The 25,909-nt window shown below is 38.7% G+C and overlaps 1 protein-coding gene across 3 annotated transcripts in view; it reads right to left on the reverse strand.

Annotated features, from left to right (window-relative positions):
- The window catches only part of zfhx3b (zinc finger homeobox 3b), a 452,523-nt gene that overhangs the window by 38,842 nt on the left and 387,772 nt on the right, over positions 1-25,909 (reverse strand). For all 3 annotated transcript variants that reach the window (XM_063067110.1, XM_063067111.1, XM_063067112.1), the window contains 2 exons: positions 6,446-6,570; positions 4,325-4,525 (listed from right to left, as the gene is read on the reverse strand). In XM_063067110.1, the coding sequence (XP_062923180.1) occupies positions 4,325-4,525; positions 6,446-6,570 (326 nt within the window). The remainder of the gene's footprint in view (positions 1-4,324; positions 4,526-6,445; positions 6,571-25,909) is intronic.

Here is a 25,909-nt window from a genome sequence, read left to right on the forward strand (position 1 = left end):
CCTACTCCTGCACCTATTTTCTATGTGTCTATATAAGTCCAGGTCTTCACAACTTTGTTCTTCCTTGTTTGCTGTGGATGACCGTGAACTTCTTCTGAGTCTTGTAATGCCCTTGGCTCTCCATGGAGCATTGCTGAACCACCTTCCTGCCTGTTGGATCTCACTGTAGATCTCATCCACCCAGTCCACCAGAGCTGTCTTTATTTACATTCAATCAACAGATGAATTCCTCTGCTGATAACTGTTAGGAACGAATACAATTTTATAGTATTGTAGAGGTATTGGTAGTCTTCTAATTTGTTCTGTATTTCATTTAGCTAAAAAAAAATTGTTACTCAGTTAAATAGTAGTTTGTCTTCTTTCTACCTTTCTAATTATTTCCATGTAATTTTGGTTAATTGGGGCAGCTGTTTAATTGGGCCAAAATGTACTGGTCCCAATGTGCCATGATTAACTAGAATCTACATTATATAGCTTTTTTTAAAAAAAAAAGCAAGCTGCATGTTGCACACACCACCTTTTAAACAAGCAAGATAGAAAATAAAATATAGTGGAAAAAAACAAACACGATTGGTGTCAGAGTGCTAACACAAATGAAATCAAGCAGTTTATAGGAAGTTCAGAAAAGTAAAAAAGGGCATATGAGAGGCAGAGAGCAGGAGAAAAGATTTCTACCAGTCACAACGTGGAATTAAGAATATGTTGCAGGGTTATGAACAGAAAATAAAAATTGGTGTTCAGTGGAGAAAAAGGAACCAATCATGAATATAAGCTACTGATGAATTAACAAAGATGGTTGATGAAGGAAATATAGTCAATGCAGTATATACAGACTTCTGAATTACTTTTGATAAGGTACTACATAATCAGCTTGTTATCATGGTTGAAGGGCATATAATAAAATTAGCATGCATACAAAATCAACGAATTGACAGGAAAGTAGTGGAAATAAAATCTGGAAAGAGAGTAGCATTGAAAGTTGATTCTTAGATAAAAGGAAAATGTGCAGTGAATTTTCATAGAGGTCTGGTCAAGGACCACTACATTGTTAATATGTGTTAACAGACTAAAGTTTGAGTAAAAAGCACAATTTCCAAATTTGCATATATAAAACAACTTGGAGGAATTGTGAAACAAAACGAGAATTATGAAAATTTCTAGGAGGAAAGGCTGGTAGAGTGGATGAAATTTAATGCAGAGAAACACTGTGTTACATTTTAGAAAGAAGATTACGAAGAGGCAATGTAGGCTTGAGGGCATAATTCTAATTGGGTACGAGAATAAAGAAATTTGGGATTACATGTAGTCAATATGGTGTGGAAGGACTTCCAGAAGGCTTTTGATATGATGTCACATAATTATTTTATCAATAAAGTTGAAGCACATGACATAAAGGAAGTATTGACAATATAGATACAAAAATTGGCTAAGTAACAGATTTTAGTAGGTCACGGTGTATGGTAGTTTATTAGACTTAAGGAAGGTGCATTGTAGCATTCCACGCAGATCATTGTTAAAGCCAATGTTTCTGTTAACCTGGCAGTATTGTAAACTATAAAATTGATAGGAAAGAGGATGGCTTAATGCAGCAAAATGTGCGTTATTTCATTCCAAAAGGAATTATGATGAAAGGCAATAGAGAATAAAGGATACTGTTCTAAAACATTCACAGGAGAAGGGGTAACCATAAATCAATGAAAGTGGCAAGGCAGGTTGAGAAAGCAGTTAATAAGGCATTCGTCATTTTGGGCTTTATGAATAAATGCAATGACTATGAATGCAGGGAAGTTATGCTGAATCTTTAGGAAATACTAGTCTGGCATCAACTGATTTTTGTTCTCAATTCTGATCATTGTATTATAGGAAGGTGTCAGAGATATTCCAGAAAAGGCATGTGAGCATGGTTCCTGGGATAAGGGACTACAATTACAAAGGTAAATCAAAGAGGCTTAATGTAATCTTTGGTGTAGACAGGGCTCAAGGGGATATTTGATAAAAATAGAGAAACTAGTGAGGAAGTGGGTCTGATTAGATAGTGGAAAGCTATTCCCTATGATGGAGGATTCAAGGAGAAGAGATCACATAAGGAATGACACAAGGGTGTTTAATTAACCTGCACATGGTTGCAATGGGGAATCCATTGCCTGTAAACTTGCATTTCGGCCTTCAAAAAGAAATCGAATAAATACATGGCGGAGGAAATTTTACAAGGCTACGAAGAAAGAAATAGGAGAAGAGGTAAGACACCTGGTTCCTCAGGCTTCCCCTGCCATTCAATTTGACATGACTGATCTGCCTTAGATTTCAACTCCTCTTCTGTGCCAGTTCCTCACAGCCCTGGATACTCCAATCTATCAAAGATTTCTCTCTTTAAATAGCTTCAATGATCAAGCCTGCATAACCCTAATGGGTGAGAATTTCAGAGTTTCACCACTCTCTGCAAGAAGAAATCCCTACACATCTCAGTTTTTAATGACTACTCCCTTATCTTGAAATACCACCCATTGTTTAAGACTCTCCCATAGATGGAAACACCTCAATATCTCTTCTGTTTTGCCGCCTTAAGACCTCACGTGCCTCAGTGAGGTCACTTTTATTCTTCCAAGAGAAAAAGAATACAGGTTCAGCTGCTCTTGTTGCTCAAGATAGGACAATCCTCTCATCTGAAGAATTTGCCTAGTGAATCTCTGATAATGGGTCGAAACATCTGCACAGCACTCCAGGTGTGGTCTTACCTACGTCCTGTAGGAGGAGTCTGAAAGTTATTCTGGTAGATGTGTTGAATGGCTTTGTTTGGTGCTATAATCATTCAATGATTTTATGAAAGCAGCACAATGAAGTAATTAAAAATAAGCACACACTATCCTACACTGTAAAATAGAGGCATAAAGAGCCAGAGAGATACATCGATCCTTTATAAATCATTGATCTGTGTCCAGCTCCAGCCACTGTACTCTAGGAATAATATTTACCAAAATGATGGCAGATTCAACTGTGACTTTAAAAAAGGAGAAAAGTGTCTAGATGCCATGGGAGGGAGGCAGAGGGATAGCATTAAATAAATTAATCTTAAAAGAAACTGGTATGGACTCAGTAGGCTAAATGTTTTCCTACACTCATTTGTCACTTTGTATTTATTCTTAAATGTCACCATCTAAATGGTGTTAAAAATGTCATGATACAATTTTATGCCTTCATTGTGTGATTCAGAAATTAATCAGACTCTTCCAGATTCTTGTACACAGCTGTCATTATCTTCCTTTTCCATTGTGGCAACAACACTTTGCAGGTTACTGTACTATAGTCGCACATGGTTAGAAATGTAGGATATCGCAAACAGGAAGATTTCTTTTTCACTGCAGCTGTAAAACATCCTTCAAAGACATCAGTTGTGCAACCGCATTTAAAAATGATTATTTATTTAGAGTCCAAAGATCCAACTATCTAGACTTCCAAATATTAAATTATCTTTAATTAAAACATTTTGCACAAAAGCTAACAGAAAGTAAATAGTAATTCACATTCAATACATATTTCCTCAATGACAGGAACACAATCAGGTTACATAGTCCTCACACAGTGTACTTCTCTATGTATGTTGATATTTTCTTTGAAAAGTTGTTTAGGCTAAGTTAACAAAAGGTATATATGGACTCGAAAATATCACACTGCTAACAATGTTGATGTACATTAGACATTCAATCTTTATGCTGAATTAGACATTCAATCATTATGATGAAAATACAGCTCTGATTTCCTCTATTTACAGCTAATAATCTTAAATCTCTTCATTGCTAAGATGAAATTGACAGATATTATAGGTTCAGACAATTGCAATAATATGAAATTGGCTTTTCTATTGGCATTTATGAGTGACTCCAGTGCTTTGTAATCAAATTAATCCAGAGGCGAAACGCTTTGCCTGAGCCAATGAAACCAAGACATAAGATAGCCCTTTCCAGAGAGTATCTTTCATCTATCTCCCCTTCTCCCTTGAATTGTTCTAACTCTACTGTTGAAGTATGGAGTAATAGAGAAATGCACAACTGAAATGTCATTATTGAATAATACTGGTGTTGCATTACTTTGTGCTTTTGCTTATTGCAGATAATGGGAACATCTCATTTCTACTGCAGAAAACAGAAGACCGAAATGTATCTTGCAGTTTAGATTTCCGCTGTTGCTATTAAAGATTTATGTTTCAAAGATTTATCATTTCGACTGACTGCACTAAACATTTTGGTGCAAAAATGCAACTCTGCAGGGAAGCGGAAGTTTCAAGTCTCATATAATTGAGGCAATGTATCATGGACTTGGCACTTACCGCCATGATGAGTTTTTCAACACAGTCAGGAGCCACACTGTGCAGGTGGGTCAGGTGTAACTGTAGGTGGATCTTGTTGTTCAGCATATCCTGACAGAGAGGGCAGCGCAGCATGGGCTGCACAGAGTGCTGCGACAGTACATGCATTCTGATGCGGTTTACATCAGTGTTACTGTATTTGCAGTATGGACATTGGTACATCTATGGATAGAAGAGAAAAGAAAGTCAGAATTTTCCACAACGCTATTCCAAATACCATCAAACAGCTTTTCCTTACAATGCTTTATCTTACAATATTTGATTAACGCAACCTTTTTCCTTCCTAAAGCCATCAAATTTATCCACCATTCCCGTTCACAGAGAAAATAGACAATGTGCTTCTAGACTCTAAATAATGCTTGTTTACAGACTTCTTGAAAGACTGTCAGAGAACCCCAGCCAATCTCCTTCTAAGCATATCTTCCCAATGATAAACATCCAGTCTTGTCTTCATCTCAACCATCTTACCATCTTGGAATAAGATCACGTTATTGCTAATTGCTGCATTATTTACAAAGTGTATTTTGATTTGTTTCTTTATTTTGACACATTATGCTTTCCCAGGTATTTATATTTTGCATTCCATCTACTTCACTAGAAAGAAAATATATTTTCTTTTTTCTCTGCCTGAAAGCTATGCTTTGCTTCCCCTCTTTCCCAGCTGAATTACACTCACTCACTGAGACATTGGTCCCATCTAAATTAAGGCTTAGCATTGACTGAGCTAATATGGAGAGCTCTGGCCTCTGAATATTGCTTGTCATCCAGCGGGTTAAAGCTGCAGAAGATATGGGCTGTCTAATGTGCCACTTGGCCCAGAGGAGAGGTGATGCATTGAACTGCCCTCGGAGCTAAATATTTGATATTGGAAGAGTAGTAATTGCAGTTTTATTCTACTGTTCTAGATTGCTCAGAAATACCTCAGTACTCACAGAATCACAAAATTACATTCATCCTGTTATGGCTGTGCTGGAGACCTGCATCCTCTCTTCATATGATTTCCCATGATTTTATTTAGCTTTCTTCCATATTCCCTCTCAGGGGTTCCCAGACTGGGGTCCATGGACCTCTTGCTTAATGGTATTGATCCATGGCATATAAAGTGCTGGGGACCCTTGCTCTAGATAGAGCAAACTGCTGTGAAATCTACCACTTAATTTGTTAAGAGAAATTCGTCAGGTATTCTACATGCCGCCAAATCTCAAAAATTACAATGATAAATGGTTTATTAATTTGGTTTTGCTGGTGTTAGCTGAGAGAAGAATGATGACTAAGATGCTGAGAAACTCATTCTTCTCTCTCTAATGCAGTGTTGTAGATCATCATGGTACATCCTAAGAATAATAACACAATTGACTTAATATACAACTGCAGGAGCTAAAAGAATGATGAGCTCTTTCGAAGGAGTACTAAGAACTGAATTACTGGGATGAAGAGGTGTAAGAGTTAAAATTCAGCATAAATCTGCAAGACACAGGGTAAACAGCAAGTGCACTTGCATCCTAGAGAGACAGTAGGTTAATGTTCCATTTACAGAGTCTACCATAGCCTCCCATCCAAACTTAGAAAACCAAGGTTATGGTTTATATGTGTTGGATTAAGCTTTTCTCATTCCCCCTTTAGTTACCAATAAAGCCATTACAGACTTCCAGCATTTTGCCGCCTTATTGATAACTGTTAAGAAATGCTTTTGCATTGTAAGAATGAGCTTGTCCTTTGTATCATATCAAAGAATAAAAAAAAGATACAATGGGCATGAAGAAATTTACTTCAGAGACAAAGAAAAAATACCATTTGTTAAGAAGGATAATGCACAATCAACAGAAACCAAATAAGGTACATGTTCTTAAACAGCAAGTAGTGAAGTAAATGCACTGCAAGATGTAGAACTTTCAGCTGGCACAGATAAGGATGAAAGTGTTGAGGTGCTTCAAAATAAAAATAAGGTAAACTGGTGTATAAAAAGACAAATTATAATAATTATACATGGAGAAATGAATTAAGGTGACTCAAGTTCAAAGATTCTGAGATCCAAATGCAATTTGTGATTTCCCTCTGGTCCTTGATATCCTTGATATCTACCTGTTCTGTGCTCGTTTCTTCCGATGACCGAGGCCTTTTTGAAGAAAGAGGAGATTCCATGCTTTCTGATAGTGACGGTCGCTTTGTGGAGGCCGAGTCCAGTTGTTCTTTGTCCCCTACAGATACTGTAATCAAAGACAGAGGTAAGTTTAGGTCCATGCCACTAAACTGATTGATATCTATATTGAAATAGATCTTGCATTTGTGATGTGAGGAGATAAAGACAATGCCTGCAGGATATGAAAAAGGGACATATTAAAAAAAAATCACAATTTAGCTATTTTCAAACAATACTAAACTCTCTCACCAAATATGCCAAAATCCCAAGTCATTTTGATTATAAAACTTGCTTCATCCAAACCAGAAAATAAAAAAGATGCAATTTTATACAGTGAAATTATATGTAGATATGTGTGGCCCCAAAGACTCTAGGCCCTCAGAGAGAAAATATTGTCAAATGTTTATCCTAAATGTTTGTCCCTTTATTTTTACTGATCCCTATTTCTAGATCCTTCCACAAGAGGTTACAGCTCCACATCCACTTTACCTAGATCCTGAGGAACTTATATATTTAAATATAGATCCCCTTACAATCTTACAAACTCTAGCAGAAATAAACAAAAAGCCTGCCTAATATTTTCTCATGACCTTTGCCAATTCCAGTTATTAGTCCAGTAAACCTCTGAACTGCCTCCAAAGAATTTACATCCTTTTTGTATAACGTACACAGAATTCCAGACATGATTTCACCAATGCCCTATATAACTGAAACAAATCCTGCCTAATTTTGAGACACAAAAGAAAGTAGATGCTAGAATCTGGAGCAACTCTCTGCTGGAGGAACTTAGTGGGTCAAGTAGCATCTGTGGAGGTAAAGAATTGTTAATGATGCAGGGTTTTGACCTGAAGCATTGATAATTCCTTCCCGCTCCCCCCACCCTTAAGATGCTGCTTGACCTAATTTTGAAATCATTCCTCTACCAATGAACAGCAACATTCTGTTAGTTCTCATAATTAATTGCTATATCTGCATACTTTTACAACTCGTGTTTTGTTTCCAATTCCAAAACAGAATATTTAACAAATTTGTACAATGTACTTAATTTGTCAACTTATGAGACTTTTTATCCACCCTCCCACCTGACCTTTTGCTGTCATTTAATACATCCCCTTCAAAACTTATTTCTCACCCACCTTTGTTCATCAGCACATATGCTTACTGCGCCATGTTATCTTTATGCCTTCTATCCAAATATCGAAAAGCTAAAATTTCAAAGTTGATAACTACAGTTTACTACAAGCTACACATTTTAACTTTGGTTTACCACAAATGAGGGATTTTTTTTTCTTTCTCAGTGGAATGCATCTACTCTACATATTTGGAAAAATTCACTTAAATATCTGACACAGCATCGTGATTGACTGATCCCTTAACCTGGTTTGCTTGTTCATTTCAACTAATTCTGCCTTTCGTGCCCTCAAATTCCATAATTGTGAATTAAATTAAAAGTTGATTTATTTATACATGCTGAAATTTGACAGAAATTCTAATGCACATATTTACGTTTCTATTTCACTGAAGTAACTTCATATTGATTGATATGAATTACAAGACCTATGATTTCACATACTACAAAATATTTAACATTTTATTATAAATATTCTAAAATATTGTGCTGTGATGAACTGGGGTTGTACTGACAGGAATTATTCCATTTAATGGCTGGACCTGAATTCAGTCCAGTTGTTGATGATTCAAAAATAACAATAAGTTGGAAATCATTTAATTTATTAACGTCATTACACACGGCCATAAAGGATACATGATTCAGGAACGGGCCATTCAGCCCAACCAGTCCATACCTGCATTAATGTTCTACTTGAGCTTCCTTCTGTTTCCATCTGGCATAACCTTTATTTGCTTGCCCAGCCTCCTCTACGTTACTTAAAATGGTTGAAGCAAATTCTTTTTAGATAATAAAATGTCTTTTGAATTCCCGGTTGGATTTTTTGATGACTGTCCTATTTTGATGAACTATGGTTTTGCTGTTTCACACAGTTGGAAAGTTCTGTCTGCATCCACTCTTTTAAAACTTTAAAAACCTCTCTTCTCAAATGAGGCCCAGTCTGTTCATCCCTTCTAGGTAACCCCTCCTTGTAACTCCTGTATCTCCATTTTCATTCTATGCTGATCAAAACTGCAAGCAATATTCCAAGTATAGTGAAGCCCAAATTCAACAGAAGTTTGGTGTATCTTGTCCCTTCATTCCAATCTTTCTAGTGTTTGGTTTGCCATTTTTCAGTGTTAATAAGGTTGTGCCACAAATCAGCATGCGTGTATGAGCTCAGTAAAATGAGCTGACTGATATATGAGACATAAGCAGTACATGTGGTTTCAAGAGTTCCTAACTGACTCTTTCTGAACTAGAAACCACTATAGAAAGAAGTTAGTTACAGACACAATCAACATAGCAACCTAACAATAATAATCATTGCTCAACACCCACGTTACATTTGAAGCAATATTTCCTAACAAATAAGAAAAGTATAATGCAATTACAAATGTTAAAAGTTTAGCTGAGTTACCGGTTGCCACACTTTGATTGCAACAGTGCTGTTGTTACAAATGTTAAAACCACAGATTCACCCCGTTTGGGAGATCGTCTAATTCTGGACCCAACAATATTGTCTCACCATGAGTCTCATTACAGTAATCAAATTTGAATGATAGATGAATTCGCTTCAGTAACATATTTGATCTCACAGACTTGTTATTCTCCCAGGTATTGTTCATTGGGACTAAGTAGACTTAAATGCAAACTTTGATGAATTTTTCTTCATTTTCTCTAGATCATTCCTAGACCTATAAATATCACATATCTCATATCCCATCTCATCATCTAAGATCTATCAGGAGGGCACAATGCATGAAGTCTAAATTGTGCAGACTGAACCCCTTTTGCTTATGGGTTTTGCTGTGGCGATTCTTCTGTTTTAATTGCTTCTCTTTACCTTCTCTTTAACAATGAGATTAATGATACTCATTTGCTTTGAGTATTGAATTTCTTAGCATTTTGCTAGGATTAAATTCTCTTGTATAGAGTGGCATTCTTCCGTAGCTTAAGTGTCGCAACTTGATGTTTCAAGCAACCTTCTGTAATCTTTATTGCTTCCCTTTGGACCTTTTCACTGCCTCAAGAAATTTAAAAAACTATTCTTAGCTTCCATTGCTAACCCATAAAGTAAAATGACCTAACCTGCGAAAAGGATCTGGTGCTTTCCCAGCATATATGACAGATAAAATCTTCTCGGACTTGCAACCGGGTACACAGCTTCTGATGAAGATGGCAGAGTTTGTCATCAAAATGACAGTTATAATTGATACCAATACTTGGCTGGAAGCCCGAGAAGAGTTTATTCATGATCTAACCTGTGTCCTGATACACTTCAATCAGGATTTCTCTGTTTTGCAAAGATGGACCTTAATTCCTCTACTATCAGCCAGCTGGTGGTGTAGTGGCATCAGCGCCAGACTTTGGAGCAAAGGCTCCCAAGTTCGAATCCAGCTGGCTCCCTTGCACACTTTCCATCCGTGTTGGGTTGAACGTCAAGCTAGCAACTTAGCCTCGTAAAAATAAGAAAGCCTGCAAAAAAAAAACGCCGTCATGACGGCGTCCCGATTACTCCATTCGGAGTTAAGGGCTTTCTTCTTCTTCCTCCTACTCTACTACGTTCTGCGATAATACATGATCCTAAATGCTTGACTTCAAATGGGTACCAATTACCACTAAGAAGTTATCCACTTCCTTTTCACAATAATTAGTAGGCCACTTCTGTGCCTAAAAATTGTGTTCCAACTCTATACCAAATGTATCAATAATCTATAATTTTGTTCATACCAGATTAATAGACAAATCTGCTAGCCACTGCCTCTGATATAAACTATATCAAGTGTTCTACAAGGGGTAGGCTTCGTAACCCTCATTTACAACTTTTGTGTTAATATCTTTACACTGGTAGACAGTGTTTGCTAAGTAATGATTTCATATCTCCATTCAGATATGGTTTTGAATCTATCCATCTGTTTAATCTGCATCCAAATATTTTTTTCTCAATGGAATCTTCCTGCATGACTCATGCTCCTTCTACTGCCTCAACGAGTTTAAATTTTGTTTCCTTATATTAAATTCTTATGAGGTTTTCATTGGGCATTTAAACAAGACATCCATCATGGTTCTTAGCCTGGAAGCTCTGTACTCAATGCCATTGCCATATCAAGACAAGAAAGGAGTCCCACTTCTGCATCCGGTTTCATTTATAATCCCTCCTGCATGCTTTTTCTCAACTCTTTGTTGGAGTTTGTTGCTTCGTTCATAAGAATGTTGTCTATTCTCCACCCCATTATATCCAATGTTGGCTTCAGCTGTTAAATAATGGCAGTGGGTCATTGGCAATAAAATGACTTAATATAAGAGATTATCCTGGAGGAAGCACCTCTGCCCGGGACTCAATAGGAAAATGGATTGTTTTCAAGAAAATAGCAATACCAACGGTTTTCTAAGAATGTAACCTCTCTGTCACCTATATCTGACCATATTTCTGCTAACAAGAACAATTTATTATATTTGCCTATGGGCTCATTTGAAGCATTTTCCTCTTCACCCTCACCTTCAATAATATAATTAACACCTATTATTAATTAATAATACAGCTGACCCACCAAAGTAGTCGTATAATCAAATGATGTTCTCAATGTCCGTGACTATTCACTATCTTCATCTTCAGTATACGGTATATGTTCTGTGGGCTGTTAAATCAACTAGAGAATATTTTAAGCGTATGCAATGGGGAACTCAAACCAAGAATTGAAGGTTTTTTTTCATAGGCTGCTTCTGCAATTTTCTGTAAAACACTGTTGCACTCTATAGAGTCGCTGGCCACATCATACAATCTTTACAGGAGTGACAGTCTAAAATAATAATCATTCTTCATGACCACTGCCGCATACATAATATGAAGGTTTATACAGCACGAACTTGAAGAGTCTTCAGCAGCCTTGGTTTTTATTTGTACCAGAGGCCAAAATCTATGAATGCAAGTTTCTCGTTCTACTGACCAAAGCCTATTTACTTTGTTCTGTTCCATCCCAAAGGAATACTTAAGAATAGGTACTTGAAAATATTTTGTTCATATATTGGCATTTTTAGTAAGCAGGGTAGTTGAAAGAACAGGTGGCTTATAGTTCATTGACAGGCTGGATTTGGAAAGGATGTTTCCTCTTGTGGGAACCTGAAACTAGGCGTAACCATCTAACTAGAGGCCCAACATATTAGCACTAAAGGCAAAACTGAAACATTTGCGACTATGTTCAGCCAGAAGTATTAAATAGGTCATTCATTGTGGCTTTCTCCTGAGATCTCCAACATCACAGAAGCCAGTCTTCTGTCAATTTGAATCACTCCACTTGATATCAACACATGACTGAGAACAAAAACAGAAAGAAATGATATCCGTAAAACTGTAAGACAAAGGAACAGAATTAGGCCATTTGGCCCATTGAGTCTGCTCCACCTTTCCTTCATGGCTGATTTATTATTCCTTTCAACTCCATTCTCCTGCCTTCTCTCCATAACTGTTGATGCCCAGGCTAATCATTAACCTTTCAACCTTTGCTTTAAATGTACTCAATGCCTTGGCCTCCACAGCCACGTGTAGCAATGAACTGCACAGGCTCACCACTCTTTGGCTCACGAAATTCCTCTTCACCTCTTCTCTAAATGGACGCCCCTCTGTTTTGAGACTGTGCCCTCTGGTCCTGGTCTCACACATTATAGGAACCATACCCTCCACATCCACTCTGTCTAGGCCTTTCAACTTGATAGGTTTGAATGAGATCCCCTCTCATTCTTCTAAACTCTAGCGAGTACAGGTCCAGAGCCATCAAATGCTTCTCACTTGGTAGCCCTTTCATTCTCATGAACCTCCTCTGGACCCTTTCCAATGTCATCCCAACTTTTCTTACATAAGATATGCTGGCCTTTATAAATCAGAGCATTGAGTATAGGAGTTGGGATGTAATGTTGAAATTGTACAAGGCATTGGTGAGGCCAAATTTGGAGTATTGTGTACAGTTTTGGTCACCGAATTATAGGAAAGATGTCAACAAAATAGAGAGAGTACAGAGATTTACTAGAATGTTACCAGAGTTTCATCACCCAAGTTACAGAGTTGGGTCTTTATTCTTTGGAACGTAGAAGGTTGAGGGGGGACTTGATAGAGGTACTTAAAATTACGAGGGGGATAGATAGAGTTAACGTGAATAGGCTTTTTCCATTGAGGGTGGGGGAGATTCAAACAAAAGGACATGAGTTGAGAGTTAAAGGGCAAAAGTTTAGTGGTAACATGAGGGGGAACTTCTTTACTCAGAGAGTGGTGGCTGTGTGGAACGAGCTTCCAGCAGAAGTGGTTGAGGTAGGTTTGATGTTGTCATTTAAAGTTAAATTGGACAGCTATATGGACAGGAAAGGAATGGAGGGTTATGGGCTGAGTGCAGGTCGGTGGGACTAGGTGAGAGTAAGCGTTCATCACGGACTAGAACCACCGAGATGGCCTGTTTCCGTGCTGTAATTGTTATATGGTTATATGGTTATATAAGGGGCCCAAAACTGCTCAAAATACTCCAAGTGTGGTGAAGTGCTTTATAAAACCTCAGCATTATGGCCTTGCTCTTATATTCTAGTCCTCTTGAAATGAATGCTAACATTGCACTTGCCTTCCTTATCACTGGCTCAACTTGCAAGTTAGCTTGTAGGGAATCCTGCATAAGGAGTCTCTTTGCACCTCGGATTTTTCAATTATCTCTCTGTTAGAAAATACTCTACCCCTTTTTTCCTTCTACCAAAGTGCATGACCATACACTTCTCTACACTATATTCCATCTGCCACTTCTTTACCCATTCTCCGAATCTATCTAAATCCTTCTGCAGATTTCCTGCTTCTTCAATAATATCTGTACCTCAACCCATCTTTGTACCATCTGCAAACTTGGCCACAAAGCCATCAATTCTGTCATCCAAATCACTGACGTAGAACATAACATATACCTGTAGCACTGAAGACCTGCATTCTAGAATGATCTGCACATCCAGCCAAGCAGTTTTAGTACAGTCACAGTTCTGATAACTACACACAATGTGGAAAATTTCTCAGAAGTATCCTCTTTACTTAAAGCAGGACAAATCCAGTCTGGTTAAATACCATTCAATCAGTTTACACTCAGTCATCAATAAAGAAATGGAGGGTGTTGCCAGTAGTGTTGTCAAGCAGCTTTTACCAACATCCTGCTCACCAGTGCTCAGTTTGGGTATTGACGACTTCCAGAGCTAGACCTGATCACAGACTTGATCCAAATGCAGACCAGAGTCCTGAATTCCAGAGCAGAGATGGGGGTGACTGCCCATAACAACAAGCCTGAAACACTTAGTCAAATTTGGCATCTATGAGTCCTTAAGTCAATGGAAATTGTCCCAAAACTGGAGTTACATCTTGCACAATGGATCAAAGTTTTGGTTGTTGGAGTCACAGGGCATCATTGCAAGAGTTTCTTGTGGCAATTTCAGAGGCCGAAGCAGCTTCCAGCCTTTCATCAATGACTCTACTTCCATTATTTAAGCAGATGTGGGCATGTTTGCTGTTGATTACACAATGTTCAATTCTGTTCACATCTCTTCAAGCAAGCAGTACAGTGTATGTCTGCACGCAGTAAGGGGGCAATGTTTAGGGGCAGTGTAATAAATTATAAATAATAATTATGCCACAAAAACATCAGACATTAACCATCAAAACAACAAGTCTCAATCATCTCTCTTGGCTAACACCTCGCACCAGCATCCTGGACTAACCACATAAACAATGTTTACAACAGTACGTCAGAGACTGGGGTATGCTGTGGTGAGTGGCTTACTGCCTTTACAAATCATGTGGCAGGATAGTCATTGAACACTCTCCATCTGGCTGGAGAAGTGCAGTTTCAACAATACTCAGCAAACTCAAAACAAAGACAGACAAGGGCTTCAGGTGCTAGGTGCAACCAGCTGCAATTTCCCCTGTAGGATATGCACCACCCTGACTGGAAATATGCTGCCATATCTTCACTGTCACTGGATCTAAGTCCTGGAATTCTCTCAGTAGTGGTGTGGGAGTACCTCAATAGAGAGGCTGAAGCAGATCAAGAAAGTGACTCACACTGCCTTCTCAAAGGCAATTAGAAATGGGCAATGATTGCCTGCCTAGTCTCTGATGTCTAGATTTTGAAAAATAAATTTTAAAAAGTCCAAAGTTCAAAACTTGATACAGGCTAAATTAACTGTTCCCAGAAATGACAAGGGAAGCACTTCAATTACAGCATTATAACAGCAGTTATGCTACTGGCCAAGTAATCCAGATGCTTGGATTAACGATCTGATGACATGATGAGCTCAGATCCCATTATCGGAAATTCAAATTCAGTTAATTAAATAAATCTGGAATAAAAGTCTTGTATAGAGATTTGCCTTTGCTGCTTGCAGTAAGCATGCACAATGGGGACAGCTGCCTGTTAAGATTCTGTATCTGCAATTTGAGGTGCTTGGCATCTCAAAGAAATGGCATACTCAACTCATGGAACTACAAAGGACTACGTGCATCCTTAACCAGAAAGGACTGGCCCAGAGCTTTGCATATTCAGACATTACTGCCAAGCAACTGGTGGATGGAGGTGGCAATGTTTTGGGTCCCATCTTCAATGGGAGCAAAACACGCATATAAATGCAAATGATAAGGCTGAAGAGTTTTCCTCCCTTCTTACTTAGTGCAGACGGATGTATCATCACAGGTGCCAGCCTTCATCTATTCTGATATACTCCATGTAATGTCAAGAAACAGCAGTGGACGAAGGATATAGCAGAGGCAACTAGTTGTGCCTTTAACCTAACTGTTTCAATGTAGCTACACAGTGATACCTGCCTGACAACATGGAAAGTTGCCCAAGAATGTCCTGTCCACCAAAAAAAATCCAATCTGAGAAATTACCATCCCGCTAGATAACGCTGTGTAAAAAAAATGATGGAAGGTGGTAGCAATAGTGTTATCATGTAACACTTATGAATAATTAACACTGAGTTCCGCAACTATATCGTTCAGCCCCAGTTTCATTGTAGCCCTGGTCCAAATACTGCCCTTTTGTTTAAAGAAGTGAGTTAAGAGTAACGGCCCTTGACATCAACTCACCATTAGACCAAGTACAGCATTTAAGGAGCCTAAATAAATTTAAGTCAATGGAGTCAGGCAGAAAACTCTTCTTTGGATTGACTTACACCAAGTAAGAAAGAATTAGACAAGCCACGTAAATAACTGGCTAAAAGAGATGGTCAGAAGCTCGGTGTTCTGCAGCGAGTGACTCACCTCCTGACCCCCCAAAGGTAGAAAGTCAAGAGTGTGATGAAATATTCTCCACTTGCATAGATGAATGCTTGCCACTTGACACCACCAGGGTAAACCAGTCTATTTATAGGCAATCCATTAGTCTATCCATTCACCCATTCACTGGCCGTGTGGTGTTCTGGAGAACTATTTGTTTCAGAGACACTGGTTGTACCACCTATGTATGCTGGCATACTCGTTAAAAGTTTCTTTGAGAGGACTTCAGCATCACCTTTGAAACTTGCACTCTCTACCATATGGACAAAGAAAACAAATACACACAGGATTACTACTATCCCTCCACTTACCAACAATTAACACAAAATCTGACCTATACTGTAAATGTATTGTATTTTCTCCTATTTTCTTATAAGGGAGGTGGCCATTTGGTCCAATATGACGGTGTTGTTTTCAGACCATTCCCATCAATCCCAATCCCCCACTTTAATCCCTTTATTTTACATCTTTGCGATGTGCCTGTCAACTCCATCCCCATTCCATCCATCTGCACTGGGAGTAATTTGGTGTAGCTAATTAATCAACTTATCATCACCTGGTCAAAATTTTGGAAAACTTAATCTGATAACAGTGGATGAGTACATTTATTGACCACAGCAGCACAAAGAGGCAGTTAATAACTATAATCAGAGGAGCTGTTTGTGGTCAACCATTTGTTTCCCAGCAGCACCTAAATCCTGCGAATGAAGATAAAACTATTGACATGGTCAGTCTGGACTCTTATTCCTGAAAGCTTTTCAATCAAAAGGTGCCACCTTATGTCATTGTTCGAGGACATGATAAAAAGTATATTGGATTGATGTAAGTATGCTAAATATGGGTTGTGAACTTGCATGCTTTTGGTCTGTTCACTAAACTACACAATGTGCTTCCCAACACCTACCACAGGAGGTTCAGAAAGGACCTTTGATACTTGAACACATCTTTCCTTCTACTTATATCCCAATCACTTGCTCAAATCCTGTACAGTTCTTTGGTCTGTAGTTTTATTTAAATATTTTTTTCAATCCACTGATGATTTTGCTTGGCCTGAACCCTCACCAACTTTTTACTAAATAAGATTTCAACTATAGCTTTAATTGGAAACACTTAAATAATTGAGAAGGAAAATTATATTTTTAGTTAAATATGTAAAATTACAGAATGTATCCCCTGTGACAAAGACTATAATTCTTTACAATATCAGCTTGTTGCCATATAAACCAAGTAATAGATTTGCCCCGAAGTTTCACTGAGAAATAATTCCATGGAGATACTCAGCGAAGGCAATTTAAATTTTAACATTACAAGAAAGTTTTATAAAACCATTTTGCCACTCATAAAATGGGATTATTTGTTAAATTCAGTACTGGTTCATTATATCATAAATAGACTATCCTAGGGCTCAGGCAATTCTTGCGGAGATTGGACACAATTGTGCCATGAGTATCAGAAGCATGGAAAAATGAGCAAGGTCTTTTTTCTTCAAGCAAAAGTAGTATTTCAGTCTCCCTGACACCCTCAATCTGCCTGCCAACAAAACAGTTCCATGGCTGATGCAATCTCCCTGGCCCCTAGACTCATCTCTGGAATATTTGTATAGTAAAGACACGCATCAGCTTACCATAAATTGACTACATTTCTACCTTCAATATTGTAATTTCAACCAAACTGATCTCTAAACTCCTAAGCTTAAGACTCAATACCTCCCTTTGCAACTGGATCCTTGATTTCCTGACCAATAGGCCACAATCAGTAAGGATACACAACAACATCGTAGCCATGGTTACTCTGAATACTGGTGCTCACGTGGCTGCATCCTCAGTCATCCACTTTACTGCTAATTGCATTAACAGTTTGTAATTCCATCTACAGACTTGTGGAAAACACCACCGAAATGGCTCAAATCTCAAATGATGAAGAGTTAAGAGTTTGGAAAGGAGATGGTGATTGTAGTGTCTTGGTGTCATGACAACAGCCTTTCTCTCAATGCCAGCCGGTCATTGAAGACAGGAAGAGGGGCAGTGCATATGGTCCTGTTTACATCAACAGCTCTGAGGTCGAGAGCATTGAGAACTTCAAATTCCTAGGCGTAAATATCACCAATAGTTTGTCTTGGTCCATAAAATGTCCCTGTTAATCCTCACTAATCTTTATAGATGAACCATAGAAGGCAAACGATCCAGATGTAATAGGGCAACTGCTCTGCCTGAGACTGCAAGAAACTGCAGAGTTGTCGGCACAGCTCAGCCCATTACAAATATGCGCCTTCCCATCATGGACTCTAACTACACTTCTTGTTGCCTCAGTAAAGCAGCCAATAGAATTCAAGCCCACCATGGACGATCTCTCTTCTTTCCCCTCCCATCAAGCAGAAAATACAAAAGCCTGAAAGCATATACCACAAGGCTCAATGACAGCTGCTATCCCACTGTTACAAGACTACTGAATGGTAAGTTCCCTTACATGAAAAGATGGGCTCTTAAGCTTAAAATCTACTTTGTTAAGGCCTTGCACCTTATTGCCTGCCTGCACTGCACTGCACTTTCTCTGCTACTGTTGAATGGATGGCATTCAAAACAAAGTTTTTCATTGCACCTTGGTATTTGTGACAATAATAAATTTACCAACTTATTCCACTTTAAAAAGAGTCAGCATTCTTAATACATCTTTATATATATTTAGTTCCCCAGTAGACTATTCAAATGATTGTCTGCAAAAACCCCTTGAAGCATCTGGCTTAACACATTTAAGTAACAGTCAACTTATCACATTAAAACAAGCAGCCAACTTGTCTCCATCATATTGTTATTTTACAAAGTGGCAAAATCAGGTTATAATCTACATTACATTTTTCACATTTTTATTAATATTCTCCTTTCCTGTAAGTCACCTCGAGTTCCTAGTGGGTCAAAATATATTGGGTATTTCACTCAATTACTATTACTGAGATATGGGTGTTGACAAAAAGAGTTAGCATGCTATTTACTGAGAACAAATCCATGTCATTCCTACTTTCATCAGGACTACTTTCATGGGGTGTATGGGGTGTCAGGGAGGGGCAGCACCTCTAGTGGGGGAACATGTTGCATCCTTTTCAAGGTGGTTTGTCCACCTTTGGTCCCCACCTGGTACTCAGCTCTCACGTGTGGCTCCCCTTAGCTGTTTGCATGCGACAACGGCCACACCCCGGGCACCGGCTTCAACAAGCCGGCAAACCCAGGTGAGGGTAGCCGACGGGTCTCAAAGCCTCGGTGAGATAGGGAGATGTCTATCCCAGCATGTGAAGACAGACTCCGGCGGATTGAGCAGACGAAACCAATGGATGGTCCAACGGTCAAGAAGGCGGTCTCTGCAAGCGTCGTGGAACACGTAGAGCAGGACAAGACACAGAAGACAACCTGGTCATCTACTGAGTCTAGTCCCATCTGCAGCCGTTTCCACTCTATCTTGCCACTGGATCCAGATGGGAATTGGGAAGAGAGAGTGAGGCTGATGCTGCGCAACTCTCCCTCACTTAAATCCAAATCACGCGCTAGTCTCGACATCATCATAATGGTGTCGAGGTCCCTATCGACGCTGACGATGGACGAATGCTTTCATCGAGACTACTTTCAAGGGCTTCTTGGTAAATGCTAGGAGTGAAAATTCTGAAATACTTACTGCTCCAATACTAAATTTTAACTTCTTTATAATGGCCCCGAATGAGACCAGAAACTTCAAAAGGAGAGTTGACTCTGAAGTGAAACATTTATGGCTTGTTTTTATCAACGATTCACTGGATAAACTTCCTAAACCATCTGAGGTCCGATCTACCAATCTCAAGGTTCAGTAAGTGTTGGGATAATAATTTATAATTACCATTTAATTGTGATTAAAAAGAATATTCAAATAAATTTCTTGTACAAGGAGATTTCTTTAAAGAACGGCAAAATATCATATAACAGACATGCCACCCTGCAAAAACTCATTTCAGGGAGGTAGCATCCCCGCCCCCCCACAACCCCATCTTCCCACACCCCCCACCCCCACCGGTCGACCTCCAAGGGTGTATGTAATACTTTGTTTAGTGATTTTGTCTAATCTTTAAACCAAGTTGGGTATATGCAGAAAATGTGACATTAAAATATGTACCTATATTATATTATCATGTTTATTCTATTACAATAACGTTAGCTACGCTAATGAACAAATGACACCCGTTAAACTCACCTCAACATGTCTTTCACATTTTAACCCACCATGGGCAATAGAAAAGTCACTGTTGCAAACAGTGCAGCAAGCAACACTGTCATTATTTTTGAGGTCGACTATAAAGCCCGGCCACAGAGAAAACTGATAGGTCTACTAAGCAGGGGACCCCAACCTTTTTTGCACCGCGGACTGGTTTAATATTGATAATATTCTTGCGGAACGGCCGACCCGGGGGGGGGGGGGACGGGTGTTAATCACAACCGGAATATAGGTGATAATTCAACTATAAATCACTTATAAGTGGCTAATACACTCAATTTCGTTTCTAAAAGGGTTTATCCAATGATTTTAATATTAAACACACAGCGCATATTTTCCTCACATGAATACAGTGAGAAGTCAATTATAAGTCATAACATTTTAAGTAACGGTTGGATATTAAACACACAGCACATATTTTCCCCGTATGAACATATAAAATTATTGCAACACACCAATATCGCTGAATTAGTGCGAGCCCTGGGCTTGTTTTCCTGCAACAACACGGTCCTATCGAGGGGTGATGGGAGACAGCGATACTCGAAGGGGGTTCCTTATGTCCAGTCTATTCCACAATTTAGTTTTCATTGCATTCATTGCAGAAAATCCTGCTTCGCAGAGATATGTTGGAAATGGAAGCAACATTTTCAGTGCTTTCGTGGCTATCTCAGGATATTCAGCCTTGACTTTGATCCAGAATGCCGACAGAGATGTTATGTCAAGCATACTTTTCAGCCTGCCGTCATTTGAAGCTTGAGGAGTTGATCTTCTTCCCGCGCTGACATGGATGATGCGTGGGTCATGACCTTGCATGCGTTCAAGTACAACAGTGCGTGACAGGGAATGAGGAAAGGTGCAGCTGACTCATATCGCCAAATCATATCGTTTCCTCGAAGCGAAGAGAGACCAAGCAGGATGCTCGCGCTCGCTCTCCCTCTCTTTCTCAAAAAAATCTATTTCCTGGATATTGTATATAATTTCTGGGCATCAGGGAGCTGCTATCCATATGCGGGAGACTCCCGGAAATTCCGGGAGAGGCGGGATGTCTGATATAATAAGAACAATAGGTCTATATACCATCTGAAGATAGTAATGCAATCAAATGTCATTGTTCTCATCTTGCTATTCAATGACAAAAGTACCCTTACACAATTTCTGTGGATTCTGAGGGTAGCTGACAAAGCCAGCTTGGAGACCCTCACAAATGGGACAGAATTCCTTCACAGGGTGGCTGGTTGGGTGATTTGCGAGAGGAGTAGTTTATGCTGAGCTTCTATCTGCTGCTCAATGAATGGACCAGAGGTACTCAGTGCGATCCTGAATGCTCCTTCTTCACTTTGAATGTTGGTGGGCCAAGCATTCCCATGAATGGGGGGGGGGCAATGGTACACTCTTCAAGAAGGCTTTGAGGAAATGCTTGGATTTTTTTGTAATAATCAACTTAATAATTATTAAGTACCATATTTTTGAAAAAGATTTTAAAGAGAAAAGTTTCTATGATCTACCAATAACCACTGATATGAAACAATTTATTTTGTTTTTTTTCGATAACACAGAGTCCATGGAAAACTCAAACTTCTTGACATGAACAGATTTTTGAATGGTTTCCAAATACAGCATTATGAGAGCTAAATATACTTTATTGAATGTATTCTTAGAATTGTCGTACATACAGAGCTTGCGTAGAATTCCAGAATCTGCATTCTTTGGCAATTTGCACCAGATGTAAATTTTGTTTCACTGAATGGAATAGCCTTTTATACTTATCGATAAAACTTTTCTCCTTTAGAAATGATTATTAAACTAACATTTCTTACATGATAATGCTAGATTCAGTTGCTAGAGATGTTACTCTGACTCTGTATAATATATTCATGATCAATGGTTAAAATCAAGTTCATAAGTGATTGTGGAAACCTGCTTTTTAGTTCATTAGAGCTTATCTTTCAAATACTGAGTAATGATTTCTGCAGTAAAATCAACAAGACTATTTGGTAAAGAAAAACAACATCTGATGAGTTAGAAGGTCATCTATTAAGTTTAGTTAATAATTAGTGAGGTGTGGAAAATGAAAATGTTTTTGTAAATAGGCTCATATCATCATGCAGGTTTTAAGTCCAAGTAACTTATTTTAGAAAATCCAATGAAAAAAATGCACCTTTAGATATTATGAAGTATTTTAGAAACCTTAGGAATTTTACAAAAAGGGGATTAAGGATGTAAAATATAATGTAAATAGTTCTCATCATATATATTTGTACAAACAAGTCATTTTAAAATGTGATTTACTGTATAGAATTTTAAATGAGAAAGAAGTTAAATCAACATTAGCAGCTTTGAGATGGTGGTCAGGAGAAAGTGAAAATAAAAACAAATCACTTTTGAATTCTTTTCTTGTGTTTTTAAACTTGTTCAGATTCTCATAATTGATTTACATCCTCCGTCACATTAATCTGCTTTTTATGCCTCTTGTTTCTTTGACCCTCTGCAAAGATTTATTAGGCAGCTTTTCTCCTGCTACTATATGACCAGGCCAAACTGTACAGTAAAAGTCACACCATCTAACAGATTGCTTTAACCTTAGCATAGTTTTCTTTATTAGCCCTTTTTCATGCCCAACAGCTGCTACAGCAGCGTAGAAGTACTTACATCTGGAAAGAGACTAAATAAACTCATTTTCTACTTTTCAAATTCTGTTTAAATATATAAGAACTGACTGAAACCGCAATGCATTTGGATGCACAGTTCAGATGTTATAATGTACTGAAGAAATTTATAGGGGCAAAATTGCAAAGCCCCCAAAAGTAAGTGCTTGAGGCATAATATGCCCAGCCAACTCATGCTTAATGGCTAGGAAATTTTGTGCTATCTGGTTAATTACAATCACCTCTGCAATATCTAGTACCAAGTGTGGTGGACTCAGAAGAGGGCCAGTATCATAACCTTTGCGGTGAGATGCAGGTTATGTCTGGTTATGTTGCATTTGTGAAATACAATGTGTAAAAATGGCTTATACAGTTCCAGTATAATCTACCCATCTGTCAGACATTACAAGCATGTATAGGTAGGTTCTTTGTGTAGCTCAATGGGGCAATAATCTTTGTTTTTCATACTTAGCAATTCTCCAGCCATCCATATTATTTCATTGGTGGCTTCGCTGCTATCTGTTTGCCAGTCAATGCAACATACAGTTATTTTATGACAAGACAACTGTTTACCAGCCAATCCAACATATTGTTATTTTGTGACAACTGTTTGGCAGCCAATCCAACATACTATGATAAGCTTACCCTAGCGGGCACTTTTCAATCCTCCTTTCCACAACAAATGTTACAACTAATGAGGGCAGCACAATACAGGAACTCCAGGGCAGACAAGGAAAATTGAAAATTCTGAACTTTTTTGGAATGCTTATCTTCTGGTGCCTTTCAAAGCTGTGCCTCAAGTAAATGGCATCCATTGGTAAGGACTCTCACCATTGAGGACATGCCCTCTTCTCATTACTACCATCAGGGAGGAGGGGACAGGAGCCTGAATGTGCATACCCAATGCTTTAGAAACAGCTCCTTTCTCTCCACCACCAGATTTCTGAATGCTCTGTGAACCCATGAAAACTACCTCAGTATTTTGCTCTTTTTGCACTTTTTAAAATTTATTTCATATTATAAGGTATAATAACTATTAATGTACTGCTGTCATAAAACAAAAAAAATCATGACATACGTGAGTGATAATAAACCTGATTCTAGTTCTGTATTGCAATCAAGTGAAACTAGCAATGGTTGGTAGCACAGGTATAGAAACAGGACCATTGGCGAATGAGCAATTGTAGCGCTTATGGATATTGTCCTCTGATGAAATCTTGCATGGCCAACATGGGAAAAGTGGTGTCTTTTCCTTTCTCTTACTCCTCGAGCTCCTATTCTGCAAATGCTTGTAATAGAACAAGACCTGGCTTGGTCAGTACACACAAGAGTGTCGTGCATCTTGGCATCTGTTCTACCAACAATGCATGGCTCCTCCTCCAGGTTTGGAAACTGTTGCTTTAGCACACTGATGAATGACCTGTTCACTCAAGATTCAGGATGGAAGCAATGCTCCCATTGCATGATACACAGATGAATGATGGTCATACACCAGGGCCACAGACCAAAGCATCAGCGTGCTGCACTTGCCATTCAGTCACCAGCTGTAGTTGGTATACAAAAGCATGATAACGGCCTGCAGGACAGCAATAGCTAAATAAGTCATACAACAATTGGATATAGGAGTGCCGTCTATTGTAGTTTCACAAACCAATCTTCCTTCCTTGGACTCACTTTACACCGCACGCTGTCAGAGCAGTGCTGCCAGGATAATCAAGGACACGACCCACTCAGCCAACACACTTTTCGTCCCTCTTCCCTCCGGGAGAAGGCTCAGGAGCTTGAAGACTTGTACGGGCAGATTTGGGAACAGCTTCTTTCCAACTGTGATAAGACTGCTGAACGGATCCTGACCCGGATCTGGGCCATACCCTCCAAATATCCGGATCTTCATCTTGTTTTTTTTGGACTACCTTACTTTCCATTTTTCTATTTATGATTTATAATTTAAATTTTTAATATTTACTATCGATTTGTAATCCAGGGAACGGAAAGCACAGAATCAATTATCACTATGATGATTGTACGTTCTAGTATCAATTGTTTGGCGACTATAAAGTATGTGATGCTCACAAAACAATTTATATACAGTTAGTGGAATCCTTCTGTGGTATGAAGACAAAGTCCGAACAAGTCATATTTTCTCTCTGTTTCCTGGTTTCTGGCAAGAGAGAATGGAACATAATTAGCTAATTTTGTTAACTGAAAATCTCAGTGAGCTCCCTTACATAATACCACAAGATGCTGCAAAAAATCTCTCCAGCACTGAGGAACCTAGAGCATAAGGTTACAGTCTTGTTATGCAGTCCTTGCCCTGGTTGGTGTTGGAAATTCAATGAAGATTTTTTAATTGAAATGCAAATTTCACACTTCGCCAACTAAAACCCAAGTAGAGAGCTGATCAACTGCTATCAAAGATGGGCATAGCCTTCCTCCTTCATCCTCTTCTAATTGCTTGTCCTGCTTTGGGTGCCCGTCACGATTAAGGAGTGCCAATGTGTGGGAATCAGTTTAAGATCTTTAAGGGCCTCTCACAAAAATTCTTGCAGTTATTCCCAATGTTAAAAAAAAGAGCTATAGAAAACACCATACACTTGCTGAATCAAAGCAACAACCACAAGAATTCAATCGGCATCTGGCCTGTTAATCATAGATAATCTCTTTAAATGGGGCCCCATGGGTCCTTTCTGCTACAGAACACACTCCCAGCAGTTACAGTAGTATGTAGCTGGTAGGTACTATCATACTGGAGTGATATATGATTGTCATCATGATCCGGCTGTTTTCCAGACCTACTCAACTGATGTTCATTGACTACATTGCATCCAATGCAACAGAGACATACACACTTGTGGTGCAGACACCAATTTGCAGCTCCAAAAGCACTGAGCTCAATATCTCCCCAAATAACTGCATACTTGCAATGCTTTGAATGAATGGAGCATAAACTGGTTCACAATACGCTTGCTTCCCAACCCCCTCATGCCCTCCCTCGCCAGATTAGATTTCACACATTAATTTCCATCATTGTTAATTGTCATCTGCACAATACTGCTTCATACATTCATACAGGCATAATTTAGACTCAGCAGTTCTGATGTTAAGTAAATATAAAATAATTAGAGATATA

Source organism: Mobula hypostoma, chromosome 14 (assembly GCF_963921235.1).
Source record: "Mobula hypostoma chromosome 14, sMobHyp1.1, whole genome shotgun sequence".
Lineage (NCBI taxonomy): Eukaryota > Metazoa > Chordata > Chondrichthyes > Myliobatiformes > Myliobatidae > Mobula > Mobula hypostoma.